The 23,151-nt window shown below is 33.6% G+C and overlaps 1 protein-coding gene across 1 annotated transcript in view; it reads right to left on the bottom strand.

Moving 5' to 3' along the window:
- The window catches only part of LOC135153054 (uncharacterized), a 26,604-nt gene extending 7,522 nt beyond the window's left edge, over positions 1–19,082 (bottom strand). The window contains exon 1 of the mRNA XM_064115030.1: positions 18,911–19,082. Within this exon, the coding sequence (XP_063971100.1) occupies positions 18,911–18,991 (81 nt within the window). The 5' untranslated portion in view covers positions 18,992–19,082. The remainder of the gene's footprint in view (positions 1–18,910) is intronic.
- Between the last annotated feature and the right edge of the window lie 4,069 nt (positions 19,083–23,151).

Genomic DNA, 23,151 nt, shown 5'->3' on the forward strand with positions numbered 1-23,151 from the left:
AAATATTTCATACCCTGAAGAATTACTGTCGAAACAAAATTGTCATAGCATCAGATAAAACATTTTAAAATTTAAATATTTAAATAAGGTAACACTGCGCGTATGGAATAAATAATAAAAGAAAGCAAGAGTGATAATGCAAAATCATTCAGATGATCAGGACAGATAATGTATGGGTGCGCGCATAGCAGGAACAATAACTTAATCTTTGTATTTTAAGAGTAACGATAATTTCAATCTTTTTTTTAATACATATAAAGAAGGAGAATTTTTTAAGTAATCAGAAAAAGAATTCCAGAGGTTTGGACCTTCATATATAAACGTATTTTTAGCGAAGAGAGTTCTAAGCAAAGGCAAATGAAACTCTTCTGATCGTCTCGTTGGGTAATAATGAATTGCGCGATTTCTTAAAAACATATTATCGAAAGAATTTGGCAACAAATCGTTAGTATACTTAAACATAAATTGACCTAATTGAAGCAGATATAAATCTTTTACTTTCAGAATACTACTATCATAGAAAAATGGATCAGTACGAGCACGAAAATCTACTTGATTAATAATTCTAACCGCTCTTTTTTGCAACAATAAAAGTTTGTCTAAGATAGTTTGGAACCTATGTTGAGGGGTTTTGGGTTCGAATCCTAGGTCATGACGCTAATATCCTATAACAAGCGATTTATCCTTAGTGTGCTGCACTTAACCGGCTAGGTGAGATAAATTGAACCTTTCGTAACGTAATTTTATTTAGTTAAGTGTTTATGCAATTTTTCATCGAATATAAGATTAATTAAAATTTACGCTTAAACAGGTCATGCAGGTGATAGTTTTTACGATTGCAGTCGTGGCCTTCATTCGTATTCTCTCCTATCTCTTTGTTATTTAGAAAACCATTTCCCTTTTGACTTTGGATCGAATACAATAGGTGTATTGGTTGTGTGTGTATAGTTATTCATTTGTGATTATAATTTCTAAATTCAATAATAACTCTTCATCTACTGACGATACTCATACATATTATTTTTGTCATCCATGTGTGATGATGTACAGAGAAATTCCAGTATTTGCAGTAAACACTGATTTCATGAGAAAGTCTGTAAAACCAGGCTTAATTGTCAGTATATCATCGAGGATCTAGATCTGGTACAGTTAAATAAACTGACCTTTGTGAAATCTTGAAATCTACGCTGAAAAATGTTCACACTGAAGATCACCAACACAGATAGGCACAAGTGGGACAGTGTATTATTATTGCTGAAATAAAGACCCGACGGAAGTGACCGAATCCGCGCTTATTTTGCTTATTTCTCAGCAATTACACAATTTCTTCCAGAATCCTTTGGCACATATTTTTTATTCATACAAACAGACACTTGGGTGGTCATTATATTAGATTCTGTAAAAAGTCATTTTGAGATCGTTACCAAAACTGGAATTTATCTTTAACATGAAAAACAACCCTAACACATGTATGAATTACCCCCCCCCCCAACACACACACCCACCCACCCGAACACATTCATACTTCCGCCACACATTCCAACCCCTCCCCTAGGCCTCTTATTCTCTATCTACCCCTCCCTCTCCATAAACACACAACTTACCCACATACATGTACACAATCATACTCTCTCTCCCCCTCACTCTCTCTACCCCCCTCTCTCTCTATTAATCTACTTATCTCTATTCTTCATGTTATAATGTCAAACTGGCAACAATGTATTTAGGCGCATCGAATCAATATTGACGTCATTCTCCTTAATTGATCATTTTGTCTGCTTGTCGTTGAAAAACGCATTTTACATAGACTGAAAACTGGCATTCACATTTCGTTTCTTTACTGCACGGTTTGACGTCACATTATCAGATTGAGCAGGTGTTTCTAAATGAAATCTCAATTCTGTAGTTTCTTTTCAGAGTAATAAAATGGGTCACGATGTCTCAACCATATTTATTTGGCAAACATGGTAATTTTTTTCATAACCATCATCGACATCATCATTGGAAGTAGAAGTAGTAATAGCATTGGTGTTAGTGGTAGTAGTAGTGGTAGTAGTAGTAGTAGTAGTAGTAGTAGTAGTAGTAGTAGTAGTAGTAGTAGTAGTAGTAGTAGTAGTAGTGGTAGTAGCAGTAGTAGTAGTAGTAGTAGTAGTATAGTAGTAGTAGTAGTAGTAGTAGCAGTAGTAGTAGTAGATAGTAGTATTAATACTAGTAGCATTAGTAGTATAGTAATAGTAGTAGTAGTAGTAGTAGTAGCAGTAGTCGTATCATTATCATCATCGTCGTCATCTTCGTCATCATCCTCATCGTCATCATTATCATCATCTTCATCGCGATCATTAATTGTCACATTTATTATACTTATTGGGTGTTGCAAGAAACTTGCGATCAATTGCAAGTCTATTTTTGGTCCCTTAATCAATCATGTGTCTTGCAGTTAATTGCAAATTAGTGATTGGTTACTAATCTGCTCCTTGAAACAAGAAGTTTAATCTGATTTGCTACAGCTAACGTTGATCTACCAGTTGTAAAATTGCAATATTTTTTTTTTTATTGAATATAAATATAATATTTGTAATCGATCGCAAATATTTTCTTGCAACACCCCCTTAGGCTTACAATTATGTACTATCGATCCTACTTTGTTAGCAGCTGCTAATAGGTCGTTGCATCCATTCCCAAATAAATAGCAATTAATCTTATTTAATAACCCGATTCTGATAAGCTTGCAGGTGAATCGAAAATTCAGTGATTTTCACTGACTATTGTTATAAGCTACGGAAATATTTGTATGTGATTGGCTCAGAACAAATTTGTCATTGAAAATCACTAGAGGCCTAAACATGTTTCCTGAAATGCAACCCTGGTCGCTTATAAAAGGAAGTCGCTCGTAAAAAAAAAATATTTTATTTACTGTAGATCGAAATACAAATAGTATGAATTACTGGTTCATTATAGAACAATTAATTTCCTTATCAGGTGTGAAGTTCACTCATGTATTATTTGATGTAAACTACTGATTTTGATGGTAGACTTAGTTCGATATTATGTTGTTCAGCACTTGATTTTTGGACAGCGTTCTCTCACGAAATGCAGATAAGGAGAACATAATGATACATGTTGTTCAACACAATACCGTGTAGTTTATTACACAACACTTGTAATTAGAGATACATCAAACTTGCGAATGTATATGAAGCTGATTATTGTGTTTAAGAAATAGAGGAAGCGGATAATTTTATTATAATTAAGTTTTGTTACATACTTTGAATAACACATAAATTTTTACGGAATAATGGAAACTGGCTTTGTGAGAAAGATATGTTTCTTTCAGACTCATTTTCTTGGCCGTTGGAATATATTTCTCTCATGATCAGGAATGATGTAAATTGTAACCAAAAAAAAAATAATACAAATACTAATGTTCGGATAAACATAATCATGATAATTAGGTTTGTTTTTAAAAATCTTCCATGAACAGAAGAGAAAAGAAGTGAAACAGAGCTAAAAAAAAATGTGCTCTTAGTTTTTGCTTCTTTGAAATCCCAAATAAGGAAATATTTTCCTTATAAATTCACAACATGCACCCCATCCCCTCTGAAAAATACACCTTTATGCAATTCATGCATGTGTACGATTTTAGAGCAGTGGATCCGTCTTGAAATGGCTACCTTTCCAGAACCTCCAAAAATATAATTTAATCTGAAATCGCCATATCAAACTGGTTATGATCATGATATTTGATATCGTGATAATTTATAAGATACGTGGAAAAAAAATAGAAGACCAAACAAACTGATAAAAATCTTGTAAAATGACCAATTATTGACTTGGTACAACCTTAATTACCGCTAAGGGTCATTTTGGTTTGGTTCAGTTTATCTTTATATTTTTTAAGGGCCACTCAAAATCTTGATAACATGCCAACGGTATCGTGAATCCAATTTTATTATAGGCGACCTCGTTCAAATACAGTCTCGCCCCTTTCCGATAATGACGGTCGTTATTAGTATAGGTTACCATGGAAACGACTAAATAATTGCCTTTGGTTGTGATTAGGTTTATATATAAAAAAAAGTCTTGATTCTGTGTTTGATAATAAGACCAGTAAACAAATATGTATATTATTTAGTTTCCTTCAATTTCCCTGATTGAATGAATTCTCAAAAATCAAATATTAGTTTGGTTATAATTGAAATCAGAGTTTCATTTTTATGGTTATCATAATTGTATTCGTTGCTTTCGTTTTAATTATCAATTTGATCATTATTGCTATCATTTTATATTTTAATTATAGTAATTATTATTGTTGTTATCATCATTATTATTACTACCATTTCATCGTTACAATTTTGTGATTATTATCATCATTAATATAATATTTATTAAAGATTATAATCATCTCAAGTCAATTATTCATTCTTTATTCGTTTAGAATAATAGTTAAATGCAACATAAATAAGTAGTCCATGTAGTTCGTACAAGTACATCAAAAAGGTATTATTATTCACATCTTCTAATTTACATAACTCTTTTTCTTGCGTATGCATGGTTACCTTTTAATATTGATTTTCTTTGTTATTGTGAAGATATATAATTTCTGTTTGATTACTCTTGACCAGCTGGTCGTTATTTTTGTACTGCTATATCTTTTCTATTACGGGGTAATAATATGCTGTAACGCGCTTTGAGCCATTCTGGGAAAAGCGCTTTATTAAAGTTGGCTATTACTATTATTGGCTATTGTTATCTAATAACAACGATAATGATATTGATACTACATGTATTGATAATAAAAAATATGATTATGATAATGAAAAAAATAATGATACTGATGATGATATCAATACTACTACTACTACTACTACTACTAATAATAATAATGATAACAATAGCCATAATAATAATAATAATCATCATCACCTTTTTAATAACAACGATAGCATCGTTATCATTTGTCACCTATATCTTATGTAGACGCTTACCATTTCTCTCACACGTAACTTTCTAGTCGGCATGATGAAATATTCCACTACTCATCCAGATCGTGAAATAATATTTTCTAAAAGCATCATCCAATACTCGAGGATGGTATAACCATCATAGTTACATTCTTGTTGTGGTACACACAGAAGAATCAAGTCTTAATGTACCTCGAATCGAATAGTCGTTTGTAATCAATTCAAAGTGAGAATTGAAGAAATGTCAAAGACTCCAAGTTATAAGTATCGTCCAACGCAACATTAAATAGTCGTTTGTAGTTAGAAGTGAGAACCGAAAAACCGATTGATATGTGCATGCTGTATGTCAAAACTATCGTCCCACTCGGTGCAGTAGGGGCAAAATTCGTATGAAACTGCCGATCTGAAGATATTTTTTCACAACCACGGCATCATTAGTCAACAATGTAACGAAAGTAAGTTTATACAACATTGGGAGTTCGACTCTGCATGCTTATGATTTTCTGTAGAGTGGCGTCGTCGGTTGTGTCGAGATTTTAGAGAATTTTGATCAAGGAGTTGAGATAATCCTTTATGCCTCCTCAAGTAGTGTCGAAGAGTCATTATGCTCACAGAGCAAATGAATTTGTCCTCGATCGGTGATAAGCGAGGTTAATATCCAAGTAAATTGTAAGACGGAATGGCATCGCAGACAAAAACAGGTATTTCGAGAATATTCCTTCAAGACTCAAGGATGTCAACTATGACCGGTTTTATTTTTGTCGAAGTTCATGGACCATTCTACTTCTTCCTGCACAGTAATGAGTTTGTACAAAGGCGTACACCTGCCTCGAAATGCACAAGTCGCGGCATGTAACTTCCACTCCCTTCCACTGCTTGAAACTTTTACTCCCAACAAAATCAATGCCTCTTCTCCAAAAGCCTTCCGCCTGAGACTGGCGGAAGGCCAGAGCTAAATCAGATGGGACTTTTTACTTGCACCTGTATATCTTTTGCACTGCACACCTAAACATGGCCATACACACATGCCAAATAAACCATCTGCAAGAATCTTCAATCCTGAAGGAGGCAGATTTAACCTGAAGAAGAAGAAGAAACTTTGTTTCATTAACCATCATCCAGTTGTTGAATATGCTTGATGAGACTCAGCACTGAGTAGAAGTCAAAGTTGTTAAAGTCAGAATTGTCTGTCATGTATACACGTATTTCATTCATTAAACTAGAAACGCTAAGATGTTATCAGAAATCCGTTTATTCAGCAATTCAGGATTTAGATTCAATTTAAAAAAACCATTGACCAGATTGGTTGCAAATCAGCATCCATCGAAGTAGTACTACCATTGCTAGGTTGTTATAAGAACATCGGATCCTTCCTAAATTATCAGTCGTTACTAATTATCGGTCGTTTCTCATAGTAAACATATAGGCGGACAATCTACTTGTATAAAAAACTCCGCCCCTTCTTGCTTTCCACGCGAATGCATGTCCTATACAGATTAGTACTCAGATTAAAGGATAACAAAACCCTAAGCTCTATTTTAAAAGTTCAGTGGCTAAAATCATCGCAGGTCTAGCCCGGTGCAGAGCATTGTCAAGTACCTAGCTTTACAAATGCATTCTGCTTGAATGCACGTCTTTACAAGAGTATGGTCTTTCAACATTCAAGTTCAATTTAGAATGACGAAGTTTGTTGAGCAAAATGAATTAACCCACCAGGTGGAGCGTGCGAATTAATTTACAACGGTCCTTTTTAAAGATTATTAATTAACATGTTCCATGTGACAAATATATCTTATATACACTCCCTGCGGTTTGGATATGCCTGCTTCTTCGGGAGTTTAACGCTTAAAGTTAAAATAAGTTCTTTGAAATCCTGAATAGTGAGCTAGACGGTAGGATACCCCGGTTGCGGGATACCCTTATACCAGTCCTGTCTTGAGTATTTTAATTCGGCACATTACCTATCCTTTTGATAACGATTTAATGACAGTATTGTCGAAGGGCCTTATGTACATAATATAGAATCAGTTAATTAAACATCGGAATACGGTGGAGACAAGCTAATAAAATACAACACACAAGTCTGTGTCCCTGCTAACTTACGTAGGAGTTCCTTGTTTATTCAAAAGGATAAGAAATCGGTCACCCTCTTTTCTTTGTGCATGATTTCCATTTTGAGAATATTTGAAAGACAGAATCAAATTCTTATATTTATGTTTGAGATTTATAATCAGCGTTAAATCACATGATTAAACAATGACAATGACGAAATTTGCGAGGTTCTGATATAGTTTCAAAACACATAATGAATCCGATGTTCGCCCCCATTGTCACTATTTTGTCTTTTTTTTGGCGAAGGGGGAGGGGGGGGGGGCGCAACCATGTGAGGAAATTAACATATCCCTTCAATTTCATTATATTCAGTTGTAATTATTTCATAAAACTCAATTTCGCCAGTATCTGCAGGCGACGAACATTCTTAAGAGTTGGTGTATAACTACAATTTTGACCCCACCCTCTTTTGAGGAGGGGCCGTAATATCTCAGCGAGTAGAGCATCTGGAGACCCGGGTTCGAGTCTCACTTTGTACGCTAGTGACCAAGGCAATTCATACTCACTACCAGGTCCCTCGGGAAAGACATTGAGCCATCGGTCCTCTTGTTGCTTCCTCAAAAGTACTCATGCTTTCTTATCAACCAAGCAAACATTCCCCAACATCACAATAACCAGAACGAGAAATGATAATATTTCATGAAATAAAAGTCTTGAAAACTGCTTACATGAACCAGGAAAATGTATGTTAAAGGTCAGGAAGACGTAAATAAAAAATCTGGCAAACAAAATGATGCCACATTGAAATTACACATAAAAAACTCTGGCAAAGCCATATTTTTTTATGGCAAAAGTTTTACGCAACGGGCCCCTTATGTGTAGGAAGCGTGAAAGCTCAGTGGGTAGATATAGCTGGTCTCTCAATCTACGGTACCCGGGTTCGAGTCTCACTTGATGCGCTCGTGTCCTTTGGTAAGGCTTTTTACTACCATCACTACGAAAGACCTTGGGCCGTCGTTCCCCTTGTTGCTTGCTCACAAGCATTCATGCTTTCGTATCAACCAATCAAACATTCCCGGGCAACACCACTATTAACGAGAAATAATTCATGAAATAAAAGTCTTGAAAACGGCTTGCATGAACCAGAAAAAAAAATGTATGGTAAAGGTCAGGAAGAGGTAAGATGACCATCGTGTGTGTGTGTTTAATTTGGTTCTGATAGCCAATGTAAACACTGTTATCTACTACAATACATTCGATCATGTTGTAACCATGTAAAACATGTGATATATCTGTAATAGCTACGTTTCACCTTGGAATAATCGGTATTTGATTCTAATGACGTGGATGGAAGTTCAAACATTAGGTTCTTCTCTTTTCTTTTTTTAGTATTTTTTTAAAATTATTTTATTCTTGAGATATTGTTTTCCCTTTGTATTTTGTGTTTCAAACAACGTGTTTTCACTCTCCCCTAACTCCCTATGGCCTCCTGTCGAGGCCTTGGAGGCTGATCTATCCTAACTCGCTTCGCTCGGGATCATTATCGAAAAAAAGCATGAAAAGATTAACCGCCACGGCCTCGACATGGGGCTACTGAACTTTTCAATTCAATTCAAGTGAGGTATCTTGGTGTACTCGCCTTTATGCTTCTGTTCCCTACTGTTCCCTTTTTTGCATTTTCTTCTCTACTTGACAAATTATTGATTGGTTGATTGATTAATTGATTGGTTGGTTGATTATTGATTGATTGATTGATTGGTTGGCTGGTTGATTGACGACTGATTGATTGATTAATTGATTGATTGATTGGTTGATTGATTGATTGATTGATTGATTGGTTGATTGATTGATTGATTGGTTGATTGATTGATTGGTTGAATGACTGATTGATTGATTGGTTGATTGATATCAATGATTTGTTGATTGATTGCTTGGTTGGTTGATTGATTGATTGATTGATTGGTTGATTGATTGGTTGATTGATTGATTGATTGATTGATTGGTTGGTTGATTGATTGGTTGATTTAATGATTATTTTATTTCCATGCAACAAATGAACATACAATATAGAATGAATTAACAACATGTCATGGTAAAATAATAACAGTCATTCTATGGAAGGGGACTGTAAAAAGCACTGTGACTTAAAAATGACAAAAAAGGGCCACAAGGAAAAACATCAAGCTTGTCATGAAAACATAAAAAATACCCCCAAAATACTTTGAAAAATAAATTTTACAAATCGTAGTGTGTGGTCGCGCCTGTCCCCTGCATCGCCTTATAATTTATTCATTTATTTTATTAATTGATTTGTTTATTCTGTTTTATTTACCCAGGGCAGTCTCTCCAGTATAATACTGCTCTATACACGAGATCCCTACACAATCAAAATGCAATCAGGAAAATTATAGAACACTGTAATATACAGTACACTAACATATATTGAATTGAATTGAATTGAATTGAAATGGTTTATTAAGAAAACTTCATCGCAGCCGAAGGCTGAATTGCGAAATTCTGTACAAGGTAAAATACAAAATATATACAATAACAGTGACTATAACAAAATGACATGTAAAAGTAATAAAATAAATGTTATATGTTGAAATTTAAGAAAGCAGAAGAGTAGAATAATTTTATACATGGGATAATATTATAGAAAAACAAGAAAATTGTATAACACAGGGCCATCATGCAGGGATAAAACCACATTATGAGATAAGATGTTTTAAAAGCTGCAATTGTATCGCGCAATACATGAGGACACATACTACTAAACACTAAAAAACAAAACAGATTATTTCTACAATACCGAAAACAAATTCAAATCCAACAAAAAATGAATATATATAAACAAAGGCAAGAGAATGACATGTTAAAGGATGAACTTTTTATTTTCAAGAACTTTGAGCAGGTCATCGCAAATAAATTCAATAGCATTTTTAATATTTTAAGCTTGATCTGCCTTGGCTATCAAAATCCAATTCATTTTTATTTTCTTTTGTTAATCTTATCACTACCCGTGTTTAACGAGGAATATTTTTGATATCATATCGTTAATTAGGGGCAATTGATATGCACTTGGCCCTTTTATCTTCTCTTAATTATGTTAATGAGTTGGCCCCGGCCAGAACAGAGTTCATGAAGGAATTATTTATCAATTTGGGTAATCAAAATATAATTCTGAACTTTGATTTTTTTTATTAGTGGTTTATTTCATTTCTATATTCACTCTTTTTCTACATACAAATCAAAGAAACATAAATACAAATAAATTACACAAATCAATACAAATCAATCAAGCTTACACTTTCAAATTGGTATAATAACAATAGCGAACGATATACAATAAACAAATATCATTGATAAATCAAAACCTTTTAAAAAGTAATTAAAGTTTATAAATAGTTGTCTATGTATGCTAAAAATAGAAAAGAAATGAAAAAAGGAGACCAGCGAGGTTTGTAAGACGCTGATCTCTCGAAGAGAACGCAAATAAATTAGTAAAGGAACGTAAATTAATATGAGATTAGGGAGCTCAGTGTAAGCAGAGAATGGATTTCAGTGATGACAAATGCATGGTCATGGATGATTAAAAAAATGACTGAACAAGATGAATGGGGGTGAAGATCCAAAAAGAAAAAGTAAGATACAATTACAGAATATTAAGGGGGATAAATATGAAAAGAGGGGGAAAGGGGGGAATTGGGGGAAAGGATAAGAAATGGGATCTGTGTAAATTTCAAATATTCGAGTTTTGTTGGGAGTAGGAGGCAAAAAGTGATTTCTTTTTTTACTTTAAGTTTAAATCTACTTGGGCTTAAACTCTCTCTGATATTCAAAGGAAAGAAATCAAAATTTAGGGGCAGTGCATTTGAAAGTGTTCTGTGTAAGTGCTGTACGAGTCACATGGCAGGTGATACAAATTAATTTGTCTGGTTGGGTAATTCGTGTATTTCATTATTTGCTCAAAGCATATTGTTAAAATTTGAGGGTAATTCGTGGTCGTTATACTGGTACATCAGTATCGCAAGACTTAATCAATAAATATAATTAATTTTTAGGGTATTGTTTGTAAAAAAAAGAGAGAACGTCTGTATTTCATGATTACAAACATCTGCATGTTATATACCTCAACCTAAGTAATGTTTGGCATAATGAGAGAACGACAATTCAGATATTAGACAATGAATAAATCCATTGAATGATAATCAAAGTGGAGGTCACATAAAAAGGAATTCGGAGAAACAGACAACAGCCACGTGATATATCTTTTAGTGATATATTTCATTTTCTATACCTATACCATAAACTTACTACCATCATATTGCTTTACTTCGATGAATTCTTCTTTATTGTATATTCGTTTAATTTAGAGCTGCCTCGCTTACGTTATCATGGTTACAGGAAAACTTGTTTAAATAACATCCCCCAAATACTTTAAAAAAAAAAATGAAAATAACATCAGCGCCCGAACCCCCCCCCCGGCTCTTCCGTCCGTCTCACTTTATTGACTCTCTCTCTTTATTTCTTTCTCCAGTCTTTCTATCTATCTATCTAACTATCTATCTATCTATCTATCCCCCTCTCTCCCCCCTCTCTCTCTCTCTCTCTCTCTCTATCTATCTATCTATCTATCTATCTATCTATCTATCTATCTATCTATCTATCTATCTATCTATCTATCTATCTATCTCTCTGTCTATTTTTCTATCTCTCTGTCTATTTTTCTATCTCTCTGTCTATTTTTCTATCTCTCTGTCTATTTTTCTATCTCTCTGTCTATTTTTCTATCTCTCTGTCTATTTTTCTATCTCTCTGTCTATTTTTCTATCTCTCTGTCTATTTTTCTATCTCTCTGTCTATTTTTCTATCTCTCTGTCTATTTTTCTATCTCTCTGTCTATTTTTCTATCTCTCTGTCTATTTTTCTATCTCTCTGTCTATTTTTCTATCTCTCTGTCTATCTTTCTATCTCTCTGTCTATTTTTCTATCTCTCTGTCTATTTTTCTATCTCTCTGTCTATTTTTCTATCTCTCTGTCTATTTTTCTATCTCTCTGTCTATTTTTCTATCTCTCTGTCTATTTTTTTATCTCTCTGTCTATTTTTCTATCTCTCTGTCTATTTTTCTATCTCTCTGTCTATTTTTCTATCTCTCTGTCTATTTTTCTATCTCTCTGTCTATTTTTCTATCTCTCTGTCTATTTTTCTATCTCTCTGTCTATTTTTCTATCTCTCTGTCTATTTTTCTATCTCTCTGTCTATTTTTCTATCTCTCTGTCTATTTTTCTATCTCTCTGTCTATTTTTCTATCTCTCTGTCTATCTTTCTATCTCTCTGTCTATTTTTCTATCTCTCTGTCTATTTTTCTATCTCTCTGTCTATTTTTCTATCTCTCTGTCTATTTTTCTATCTCTCTGTCTATTTTTCTATCTCTCTGTCTATTTTTTTATCTCTCTGTCTATTTTTCTATCTCTCTGTCTATTTTTCTATCTCTCTGTCTATCTTTCTACTCTCTGTCTATTTTTCTATCTTTCTACTCTCTGTCTATTTTTCTATCTTTCTACTCTCTGTCTATTTTTTTTATCTTTCTACTATCTGTCTATTTTTCTATATATATGTCTATCTATCCATCTACCCCATCTCTCTGCACCCCCTAATAGGAAGATGTGGACACTCCTTTCTCTTGTCATTCTCCATGTTCTCGCGTAGTTTTGCAAAAACATTAAAAAGGCACGGAAAAAACGTAGCCTAAGTAATGTTTGCTGAAAAGATCTTGGAAAGGTCGGCACACAAACAAGGCATATTGTTGGCTCCTGTGTATTGTGCTTTGGTCTTATATTTAGAACTACCTGTTTATCGGTTTGGTGCTCCTAATTAATAATCAATAAATTACTCCATCAATAAGATAAAAATAAGGTCAGCGGGGATGTTTTTTATTTATTTATCATATCCCTTTTGTCTCCTGTTCCTTTCGCGGATAGTTAACTTGATGTTTTCTTTCTACCAGTATCGCGCTTCAAACTCCTATATCGGGGTACTCATTCATGTCCGTTATATTTGCTTACGACTTCACATCTAGGCTTCAAACTGTCCACAAAAGAAAGGTTTTGATGCCCGAAGTTAAAGAGCATTGGTAGACAAAGAAATAAAAAAAGGAACAGTATCTTTATAAAACACTGATTACAAATATCGTCATCGCCTTGGTGTAAATGGAAATTTGAAAGGGGTCCAAAAAGGAGGAGAGGGTGCCTAAAGGGGCATCGAAAGTCTGACTTTATATTACGGTTACGCTATTCCTGCTGACAATAATTGGCTAGAAGAAAAACAACTTTAGAAAGTTATCGATCATGTTGATTGAGTGAAGGAATGTTCATAGCAGTCTACAGAAGCAAAACGAGAGTGTACTAGGCATAACGTAAGCCTACTCAACAGAAGACGCTACATTTATTTAACAATTTTATTATGAATTTTTTTTTAAAATATATAATTCAGTTTTTATTGATAAAACAATTATACAACAATCAACAATAATCAAAAATTGAATAAAAAATATAAGGAAAATGAATAAAGGAGCGACAAGAATTCCGTCACATATAGATTGATAAAGATAACCATGAACATTATCAGCTAATTACAGCTCAAATCTCCATTTGTGGAAATGAAGAGTTAGTAATTTTATTATGTAGTTAACAAAGCAGCGGAATTTAACAAACATCAAATTCTGTTATTTTAATCAATGTATTTGAGGAGTTGGAACCCCATTAGTTCGTTACGAATTCGAAATTTGATTATTTTGTTCTTGCTAAGGAACAAAATGCATTAAATGTAATTAAAATGCATTAAATGTAATTATTCCAACAAAACCTTAATACAATTATGTAAAAATCTCTTGGTATTTCGTCATCTCATTGCCAAATCCTATAAACAGTTAATCCATCTTCGTGCTCAGTTTCCTTCACTCTCTTCTTGCTTTTCACGCTCGGTATAAATTACCCTATACAAATGGAAGGGTCAACCGCCCCTGCCACATAAGATTTACCATTAGAAATAGAAACAAGATGAGAATGGAGAGAGGGGTGAAGATGAAAGAAAAGATGGATCTATACCTGTTCCACATCGAAATCTTCACGTTACGCCTATACACTTATTAGTCAACTCCCTCCCTATGAAATTACTCTGGCTATTCTCCAGGTTCAATCTGTTTACTTCTTTTTTTTATTTTCAGCCCCAACTCCTACATCAATCTAGCTTATTTCTTAGCTTAAATTGTTGCTTGTTTTATAAAATTGAAAAAAAAAAATCAAAATTCAATTTCAATTTAATCTTGATAATCATTAAAAATGTCATCAAATTGTGCATTCATATAAAGTATCATTACAAGAAAAGGAGGGCAACAAAAGGTTTGATTTGATTTTTTGTTTTCTTCTGCATTCATATTATTCGTATAATACAATTTTCATCACATAACAAACAAAATAAGTTTTAATATTAATCATTTTAATTATGTTTTTCTATTCTTTCTTTCTTATACTCTCTATTATTTATCCCTTGACCCCCCTCTCCGTCTTTTTGGTCGTTTTCCAATTTCATTTTATCGTACTATTTTTATTCTTTTTCTACTTCATCATTTTCTGGTAACTTGATGCCTTTCGATATATTTTGTGTAAAACAATCTTTGTAATAAATATGTATTCCGTTTCCACATTTTTCGCTCAAAGTAACAACTTATATTTTCTCCTAATGGGAGCCTAATTTTCTACAAGCTCTGCTTTTTATTTAGGCTCCTCACTTTTTTTTACATTTTGTAGTGTACCTTACGTTTAAATACTTATGTTAGATATTTAATTTGATCATTGATACACTATGTTTACGAATACATTTGTTAAGTATATTATGTTATTTGTTTTAAAAGTGGAATCAATAAATGAATGAATGAATATGTTGGTAATCTATTTTGGTATGAATCATAAAGAAAAAAAACTTAATAAAAGAGTCATTCTAAACAAATATGATCTACTACCAACCAAAAAATCATAACATTTACAGTTTGCAGGAGAAGGATGGTCATTATAAGCAGATTGCTTGAAAAAATTACAACACTTGAAAATTAGAAGCCTCCAAAATATACAGTAATTAATACATACATGTGTATCAGATGATGAAGAAGAAAAAAAGACACGAAAATTAATAGGCATGAATTCCTTCAACAATATTCGATCTTGTGTGTGTGTGTTTTAAAGTTAATGATAAAAAAATCACAAGGCCGTGTCACTGTCGGCCTAATCGTTTTGTTCTCAATCTTTAAAAGTCATACCTTCTTTTTTTGGTCCATCTTTTAATCCTCCCCTATCGTCGGCCTAATAACATGATAACCTCAAACTGTATTTATTTTTATTCTTTTAGGTTTTAAATCTAACAGGTTCATGATTCAAATGCTATTGCTCAACATAGCCAGTTACTAAAGGGGCCATTCCACAGAGAGCAAGACCGCTGAAAGACCTTTCAAAGACCATGAATTCTGGTTGATCTTTCAGAGGTCTCTCAATGAACCTACAATGGTCTTTGAGGTCTTACACGAGTCCCGACCAATCGTTCAGCGGTCTTCGTGGTCTTCATGGGCTCCAAAACTTTTTGAAACGGTTCAAAACAGTCTTACAACGGTCTTACAAGAAAATGGTCTTTCAGTGGTCTTTCAGCGGTCTTTCAGCAGTCTTTCGACGAACTTTCAAAGGTCTTCATAGTCTTTCAATGATCTTTCGGCAGTCTCTCAAGATTTTTGCGGAGATCACTGTAAGACTCGTGAGAGATCATTGAAAGACCATTTAAAGACCATTGAAAGACCAGGCAAAGTCCATGGAAAGAATTCTGAAAGATCACTTGCTGCATAAAAGATCTCTGAAAGACCATTGAAAGATCTCTATAGGACTAGTCTAAGACCAGTAAGACAAGAAATATCAATCAGTCTTTCATAGTTCTTTGAGGGGTCTTTCTGAGCCATTCCACAGAGATGATAAATTTCAGTGATCTTGAAGACCGCTGTAAGACCTCACCAATTTTAAGTCTTTCAACGGTCTCCGTTGTTAGGCGAAGAAAAAAAATGACAAGGTCGTGTCACTTATACAACTGATACTTGTTTTGTTCGTATTTTTGTTGTCATACTCACTTTGATTCCACCATGTACCCCTCCTCTATCAACATAACCCATCCTCACCCCTAAACATAATCAACGTGTAAATCATATGTGGAAGACCGAGGTATCATAACCAAAGTAATCAAAGTGAAGTTTAAATTACAAAACAAAACAAAGATATTGTACTCCAAAATCGCTTCAGGTAACAGACCATGGGCGAGATAAACACGGCAGTCGACAAAACATAGATGGATATATTACAGGATTGAATGAGGACAATCAATGATGAATAACAGATTGAAGAAATCAATGTTGTACGTTTCTTTTATATCAGATGAGACGCGAAACGTGGAGGCATGATCTGGAATTCAGATCTGTGCAATAACCTTATAGCAATCATCATTATTTTGTTGCATTTCATTGTGCCTATTCTCAAACTAGAATTATTTTATTTTTTAAGGGAATGAGGTGCGCCAAACCTGATTTGAAAATGAGAAAAGGCAAAAACAAAAAATCATTATAGAGGCGTACATAAATCATGCAAATTTGTAAAAAGTAAGAAAGATCCTGAATTTTTAAGTCGATTCCCTTTTTTCATGACACCGTGTTTGTAGATTTGTGAATAAAGCTCCACCTTTTCTAATGATTAAAAAAACCCACTAATAATTTCACATGTTTCAGAATCAATATAGCGTGTTCAGAACACCGGTCGCTCTCCTGATGTATGGAGAGCAACATCTGGTGTTAAATACACTGTGTGGTTCAATAGTGTTTAAAAATATGTTATCATGATTCAGTTTCCACAAAAAAAAAAAAATCTAGAAAAGATATGTATTCCATGCAATGAGCATGATATCATGTCTACCCTTGCGTATCGATAACACGACACATGACGAAAGTGTAATTGGATTATTCATATCACCAATGGTGGCAAAATGTCTGGTGTTGTACTCCCAGAACATAAACTGGTAAGGTGCTAACACAGCTGTTTTGCAGTGAATGAGTACCAAACGATCACATGTAAAATGAATAATTTTAAGTCTGAATACAATAGGCCTAATAATTACAATAAGTCTCATAAGCTAGGGAAAGGAAAATGCTTTATTGAGATTGGTGTCAGACGAGGTGTCAGGGAGGTTGTTTCCATGGTAACTAAACGCACCTGTCCAGTTTGACCGTGAAAGCATCGGTATGTATTATTCGCGTTTAATAATGCATGGATTCAAATGTGTTCGGGAGTAGATTGGCAATACAAACGTGCGAGACAAACGGGTAATACATTTTTAGAATCTGGGGGGGGGGGGGGGGGTCGTAAGGCAAGGGAGTCAGACAATCATTCCAAAATTCATGTACATGTAGCTTAACTCTGCACAGGGGCTATTTTTATTAAAGTAGCGAGAGAGAGGGGCGGAAAATGTTTCAAAACATAATTATAGCCTGGTATTGTTTCCATTATCATGATTATGCAGATTTGTCTTCATATGTCTATTTCAATCATTGTGTATTCAATTATATCACTTGTTGAAATCACATCACATCATTACCATCGTTACCAACAAACATTAGGTTAATACGCTTATTATGGAGAAATCGATGCCATATCTCTTACCCAAATCTCATTCGTTCTTCTTTTACTATATGGTAACTGCTTTGTGAGACCTGGTATGGAGGCCCGCTTTAGCAAGCCATGATGAACAAACCTTAACACAAGCAATCATGACAAGGGATCTTATGAATGAGAATGTGTTGACTTTGAAAGAAACTTCTGGTAAAGGAAATGAGTACTAAAGGATTACATATTCATTGCCAGAAAGCTTTGATCGACTGACATAAGATCCATGAACCGCTGATCTAGCAACACAAAATAAGAGTGGACGAAAACTTAAAGGAGAATGAAACCCTTGAAACCAGCTGAATCCATATCAAAGAGAAAAATCAAAGAAACATATTGTTGAAAGTTTGAGGAAGATTGAATGAATAATAAGAAAGTTATGAGCATTTGAATATTGAGATCACTAATGCCATGTAGATCCTCCCATTGGCAATGCGACCAAGATCTGTGATGTCACACACGTACAACTCCCTCATTACTTTAGTACTTATTTCACTTATATTCTCACTTTTATAGAGTCTATCACAAGGTGAGGTGTTCTCTTTATGAGAGGACAAGTACAGAGGTTTCACAACATTATATCATTGATGAATCGTTTGTCATATGATTAGAATGAGCAAAAAGAGATGTTTTGGGGTATATTTTCAGTGTCCAAAAGGGGAGAGTTGTTCATCTGTGACATCATAGATCTTGGTCGCATTGCCAAAAGGAGGATCTCCATAGCATTAGTGATCTCGACATTCAAATGCTCATAACTCTTCTATTGCTAGTCCTATTTTACTCAATTTTACTCTTATTCTTTGATTTTTCTGCTTTCACAAAAGCTAACTTGCTCCAAGAGTTTCATTCTCCTTTAACCATATAACTCCAAAGTTGTTAGAAGATTAGCAATTTCATAAAATAATGTATTCTTATCACGAATGAAGCAACGACACAAATCAGATTAGGCCAATGTCATGTGTCGGCTGAAATTTCTTACATTTTTGTATTAAATTAATAAATTATACTAATTGCAAATAATATTGTTGCCGTTCAAGCCACCTGTGATATGTATATTTTTATTTTATAATATATGAAATATATTTACTATCCTATTCTACATCAGGCCTACATTAAAATACAATGTAACAAAAAAAAATAACACCACTTACTGGAATCTGCGGGGAAAGACATAATCTAGCGCAAAGGTTTATAAGTTCTTCTCTCGATCGTTGGTCCAAAGCTGCATCCATGGCTTCCTAGACATGCTAGAGTTGAGATGGTGGTGATTGTTCGTTCCGAATTCGTATGCCACCACGACGTTGAAAGGGTGAAATGGAAAGTGTTTGTCTCTTTGTGATTCCAGTGAATTAACAGGTGTTTTTTTAATTGTTTGGAGATGGATGGTCGCAGAGGGCGCTATTTAAAACATATAAGTGTTTTGGATTGCAAAACATCGGCTCGTAAAATTCTGGCCTAAAGTTGTGTTTGGTTTAATTGTGGACAGTCAATTCGGCACAAATCTCTGTTAGTAAACACTCAAATAATTCATTACTGCCTAGGAATGATAACTGAAGTATTTTTTTTCACCGTGAAAGCAAAGGGAAGCTCATTAGGAAATTGACAGCTAGGTAAAGGAAATTGTGGCTTCCCATAATTTTAGATGAGAAAATTTGCTCGCTCGCATATTCAGATTAATTGTAATCCACTACCTTTTTATCACAACAAATCCATTATAATAGCCATCTTAAAAATCGTTATAGATGAGATGGTAGCATGTACACGGTTATAAACCCCTCAATATATTGCTGTCATCCCCCACTGCAGCAGCTCGGATCAGATATACGCGCTAGTGGTTGACATCGCGGTGATGAGCTGTAGGCTCTGTTATTGACCGATCGATCAATGACATTGAACATGTGGAATTGGCTACGCCATTCGGAACACTTGGAATATCTCTAGCTAGGCAATAGAACATTTAAGGTAGTACTTTCTGTCTTCAATGTTATAAGTAACAAAACGTTATTCTAATTATTTGTAATATATTATTTGGTACATGATTCAAGGTCAAAATATATAATTCAGCTGCTTTATAATCAATCACAATTCAATCCTCATACAGATGGTTAGTTATTATCAAGATATCTCGGATATCGCAATAAGGGTACAATCACCGAACCGTTACCTCTGCTTCTACACAAGGGAATACTTACGATGTCCATCAAAAACAGATGATTTAATCGATTCCATTGTGAGTGAATAAAGACAATATCACATAATTACAGTAATACAAGAACGGTCTAATTCAGTAGCCATCCCTTTAATAATAATATAAAACATTCACAGGGCGGCTCATTTTATTTCCAAATTGACATGATTGAGAAGCGCGGCGCAAAAATGAGATGGACATTAATCAAAGGAATAATAATGATAATATACAGTTCTTGTATAGCGCATCACAATTATGAATAATGTCTCTATGCGCTTCCAAAGGACTTGGATATTATTACCTCAGCTGTAGCTTCGCAGCCGTAATTACTAAGATTACAGTGCACACGCATTTCAAGGAATAAATTCCTGCCAGGTACCCATTTACCTCACCTGGATTGATTGCAGCGCAATGTGGGTAAATTTCTTGCCGAAGGAAATTGCACAATGGCTGGGATTCGAACCCACGACCCTCTGTTTCAAAGTCCGGAGACTAATCCACTGGGCCACAACGCTCCAGGAATTATAAAACGATACTAATAGGTCAAAACTGCTGTGCACCTCCAAAATTGACCGACCCACAATTTGATATCATCTATGAAAGAGGTATATATTTTTTTTAGGGTCTGACTGACAGACTAGGTATTATGAATGTGAGAGGGTAGCTTTGAAGAGAATTAGGGGCAATTGAAGAAAAAGTGCAGTCATCATATCGTAGAGGATGAACGGACAGGTCTTGAGGAGGGGTAACTTTATTTTTTTCACTCTCTTAAAAAAATAAAAATCCGCTCTTTACTCAGTAGCAAAGAAATGCAACACAAATCAAATATGTATTTTTAAGAGGGGCGATCTTTAATATGATGCATAACACTACATGTAGCACTACATAACACTGCAAGACGTACTAATCTTGAAATTATAGATGATGCTTTAGAATACATCTGTATTTATGTTTATATATGGTATACAATTTGTTTTTGTATGATGGAAGTGAATAAATAAATTTGAATTTGAATTTGTATTTAAATTATTCATTACATGTATAACAAGGATCAAAATGTGCTAATATATGTCTTCTATAGACCTCCAGACAAATCACTTCCAACTTTCTTTGATATAATAGAGCAAATTTTACCAAATGTTTTATCTGAAAAGAAAAAAATGTTACTTCCTTGGAGATTTTGATATCAACTTGTTATGTAATTCTGTGTCATCTGATACCTTTTTACATTTATTATTATCTTTCTCGTTTACTCCTTTAATTTCGAAGTCACCCGAGTTACTCCTGAGAGTGCGACACTAATTGATAATGTTTTTACCAATTTAAATAGCAACGTTTGTCTCCCGGGAGTCCTTACTTGTGATTTTAGTGATCACTGTGCAATATTTTTTATTTCAAAATTTCAAGAGTGCAATATTCACAATTCTTCTTACTTAAAACGTGATATAAATTCTGGTTCACTTTCACACTTCTGTACAGAATTGGGCAAGCAAGATTGGGGATATATTTATGAGTTAATTAATGTTATTAACAGATGTAACCAATTCTTTAATAGATACAAGGAAGTGTATAATGAATGCTTCCCTTTCAAAGAAATTAAATGTAAAGTTAAACAGAATAAACCATGGTTTAAAAGCAAACTACGCAAAATGTGTGTGAAGAAACATACTCTGTACCGAAAGTATATTAAAAACCCATCATTTTGTAAGAAAAAGAAGTACAAGGAGTGTCGAAATGCTTTTTAACACTGAAGTGAGAATGTTCAAAAGGAAATATTATATAAACAAATTCAATCATTTAAATGGTAACATGAAAAAAACATGGCAAACAATTAACGAGGTTATGAATAAGCGTTACACCAAGGTGCAATGTACAATGATTAAATATGATAATGTAACAATAGAAGATACACAAGAAATTACAAACCGGTTTAATAGCTATTTTAGTACAATAGGATCAAAACTTAATAATGACACGCCTTCAAGTGACATAGATTTTTCATTTTACATGGAAAATAGAGTAAGTAATTCATTCTTCATGTCTCCAGTGAGTATTTCTGACGTTAGTGATGTCATTAAATCTTTTCAAATCAATATGAGTCCTGGATTTTATGAAATAAGTATTGAAGTTTTGAAGAAATATATTTATTTTATTATACAACCATTATGCAATATCTTTAATTACTCGCTAAACTCAGGAATATTTCCTGATCACTTGATAGCAAAAATAGTTCCAGTCTATAACTAAGGTGAAAAGGCGACAATATCAAATTATAGGCCAATATGTCTTTTATCCGTTTTTGCTTAAACATTTGAAAAAGTTGTATATAACAAATTAATAAATTACATTGAAAAAATAATATTTTGTATAAACGACAGTTTGGTTTTAGACAGGGCCATTCAACAAGTTCTGCCCTGTAAGAATTGACCACTTATCTTGCCAGTTGTTTTGAGAAGCGAAAGCTTTTAATTGGATTTTTTTAGATATGTCGAAGGCATTCGACTGTATTGATCATGAAATCTTTATTGAAAAAAAAAAATGGAATATCATGGCATAAGAGGATATATTCACACATGGTTTGAAAGCTATCTTATTAATAGGAAACAATATGTATATACAGGAAACGTATCATCTCATGAAATGATTTTATATACAGAGGTTCCGCAAGGATCGATCCTCGGCCCGTAGTTGTTTTTATTATTTGTTAATGATTTTAATTATGTGAATAGCCATTTCCATTATATTATGTTTGTAGATGATACAAATTTATTCATTTCAGGTAATTTTTTTTGTAGAAACATGCTACAGTATGTCAATCTCTCCTTCTGTCTACTATGCATTTTCATTTTCATTTCCTTTACAGTCTTTTCTCCTTCTCTAGTCTCTTCTCTTTCTATCTTGGCTTTGACATCTCTTCATTAAAATAGTTTAATTTGTTTTCTCAGTTCTATGGGAATACCCTCGATAAGCCCCCTTGGCTTTTGGTAATTTTAATTTGTTATGTAGTTTTTTTATATGTTTGTAATATGGCCTTCTCTCACTTTCTTTCCATTTTTATATGTTTTTTCTGAATGTATTATATGTATATATTATTGTTTGTGATTTGATGATTATGTTTGTTTTTAATTGAATATGGGAGTAAATGAAATGACATGAAATGAACATTACATTATTAATTTACATATTTTTTGCTCTTGTTGTTGA

The sequence above is a fragment of the Lytechinus pictus genome, unplaced genomic scaffold (assembly GCF_037042905.1).
Source record: "Lytechinus pictus isolate F3 Inbred unplaced genomic scaffold, Lp3.0 scaffold_20, whole genome shotgun sequence".
In the NCBI taxonomy this organism is placed as follows: Eukaryota; Metazoa; Echinodermata; class Echinoidea; order Temnopleuroida; family Toxopneustidae; genus Lytechinus; species Lytechinus pictus.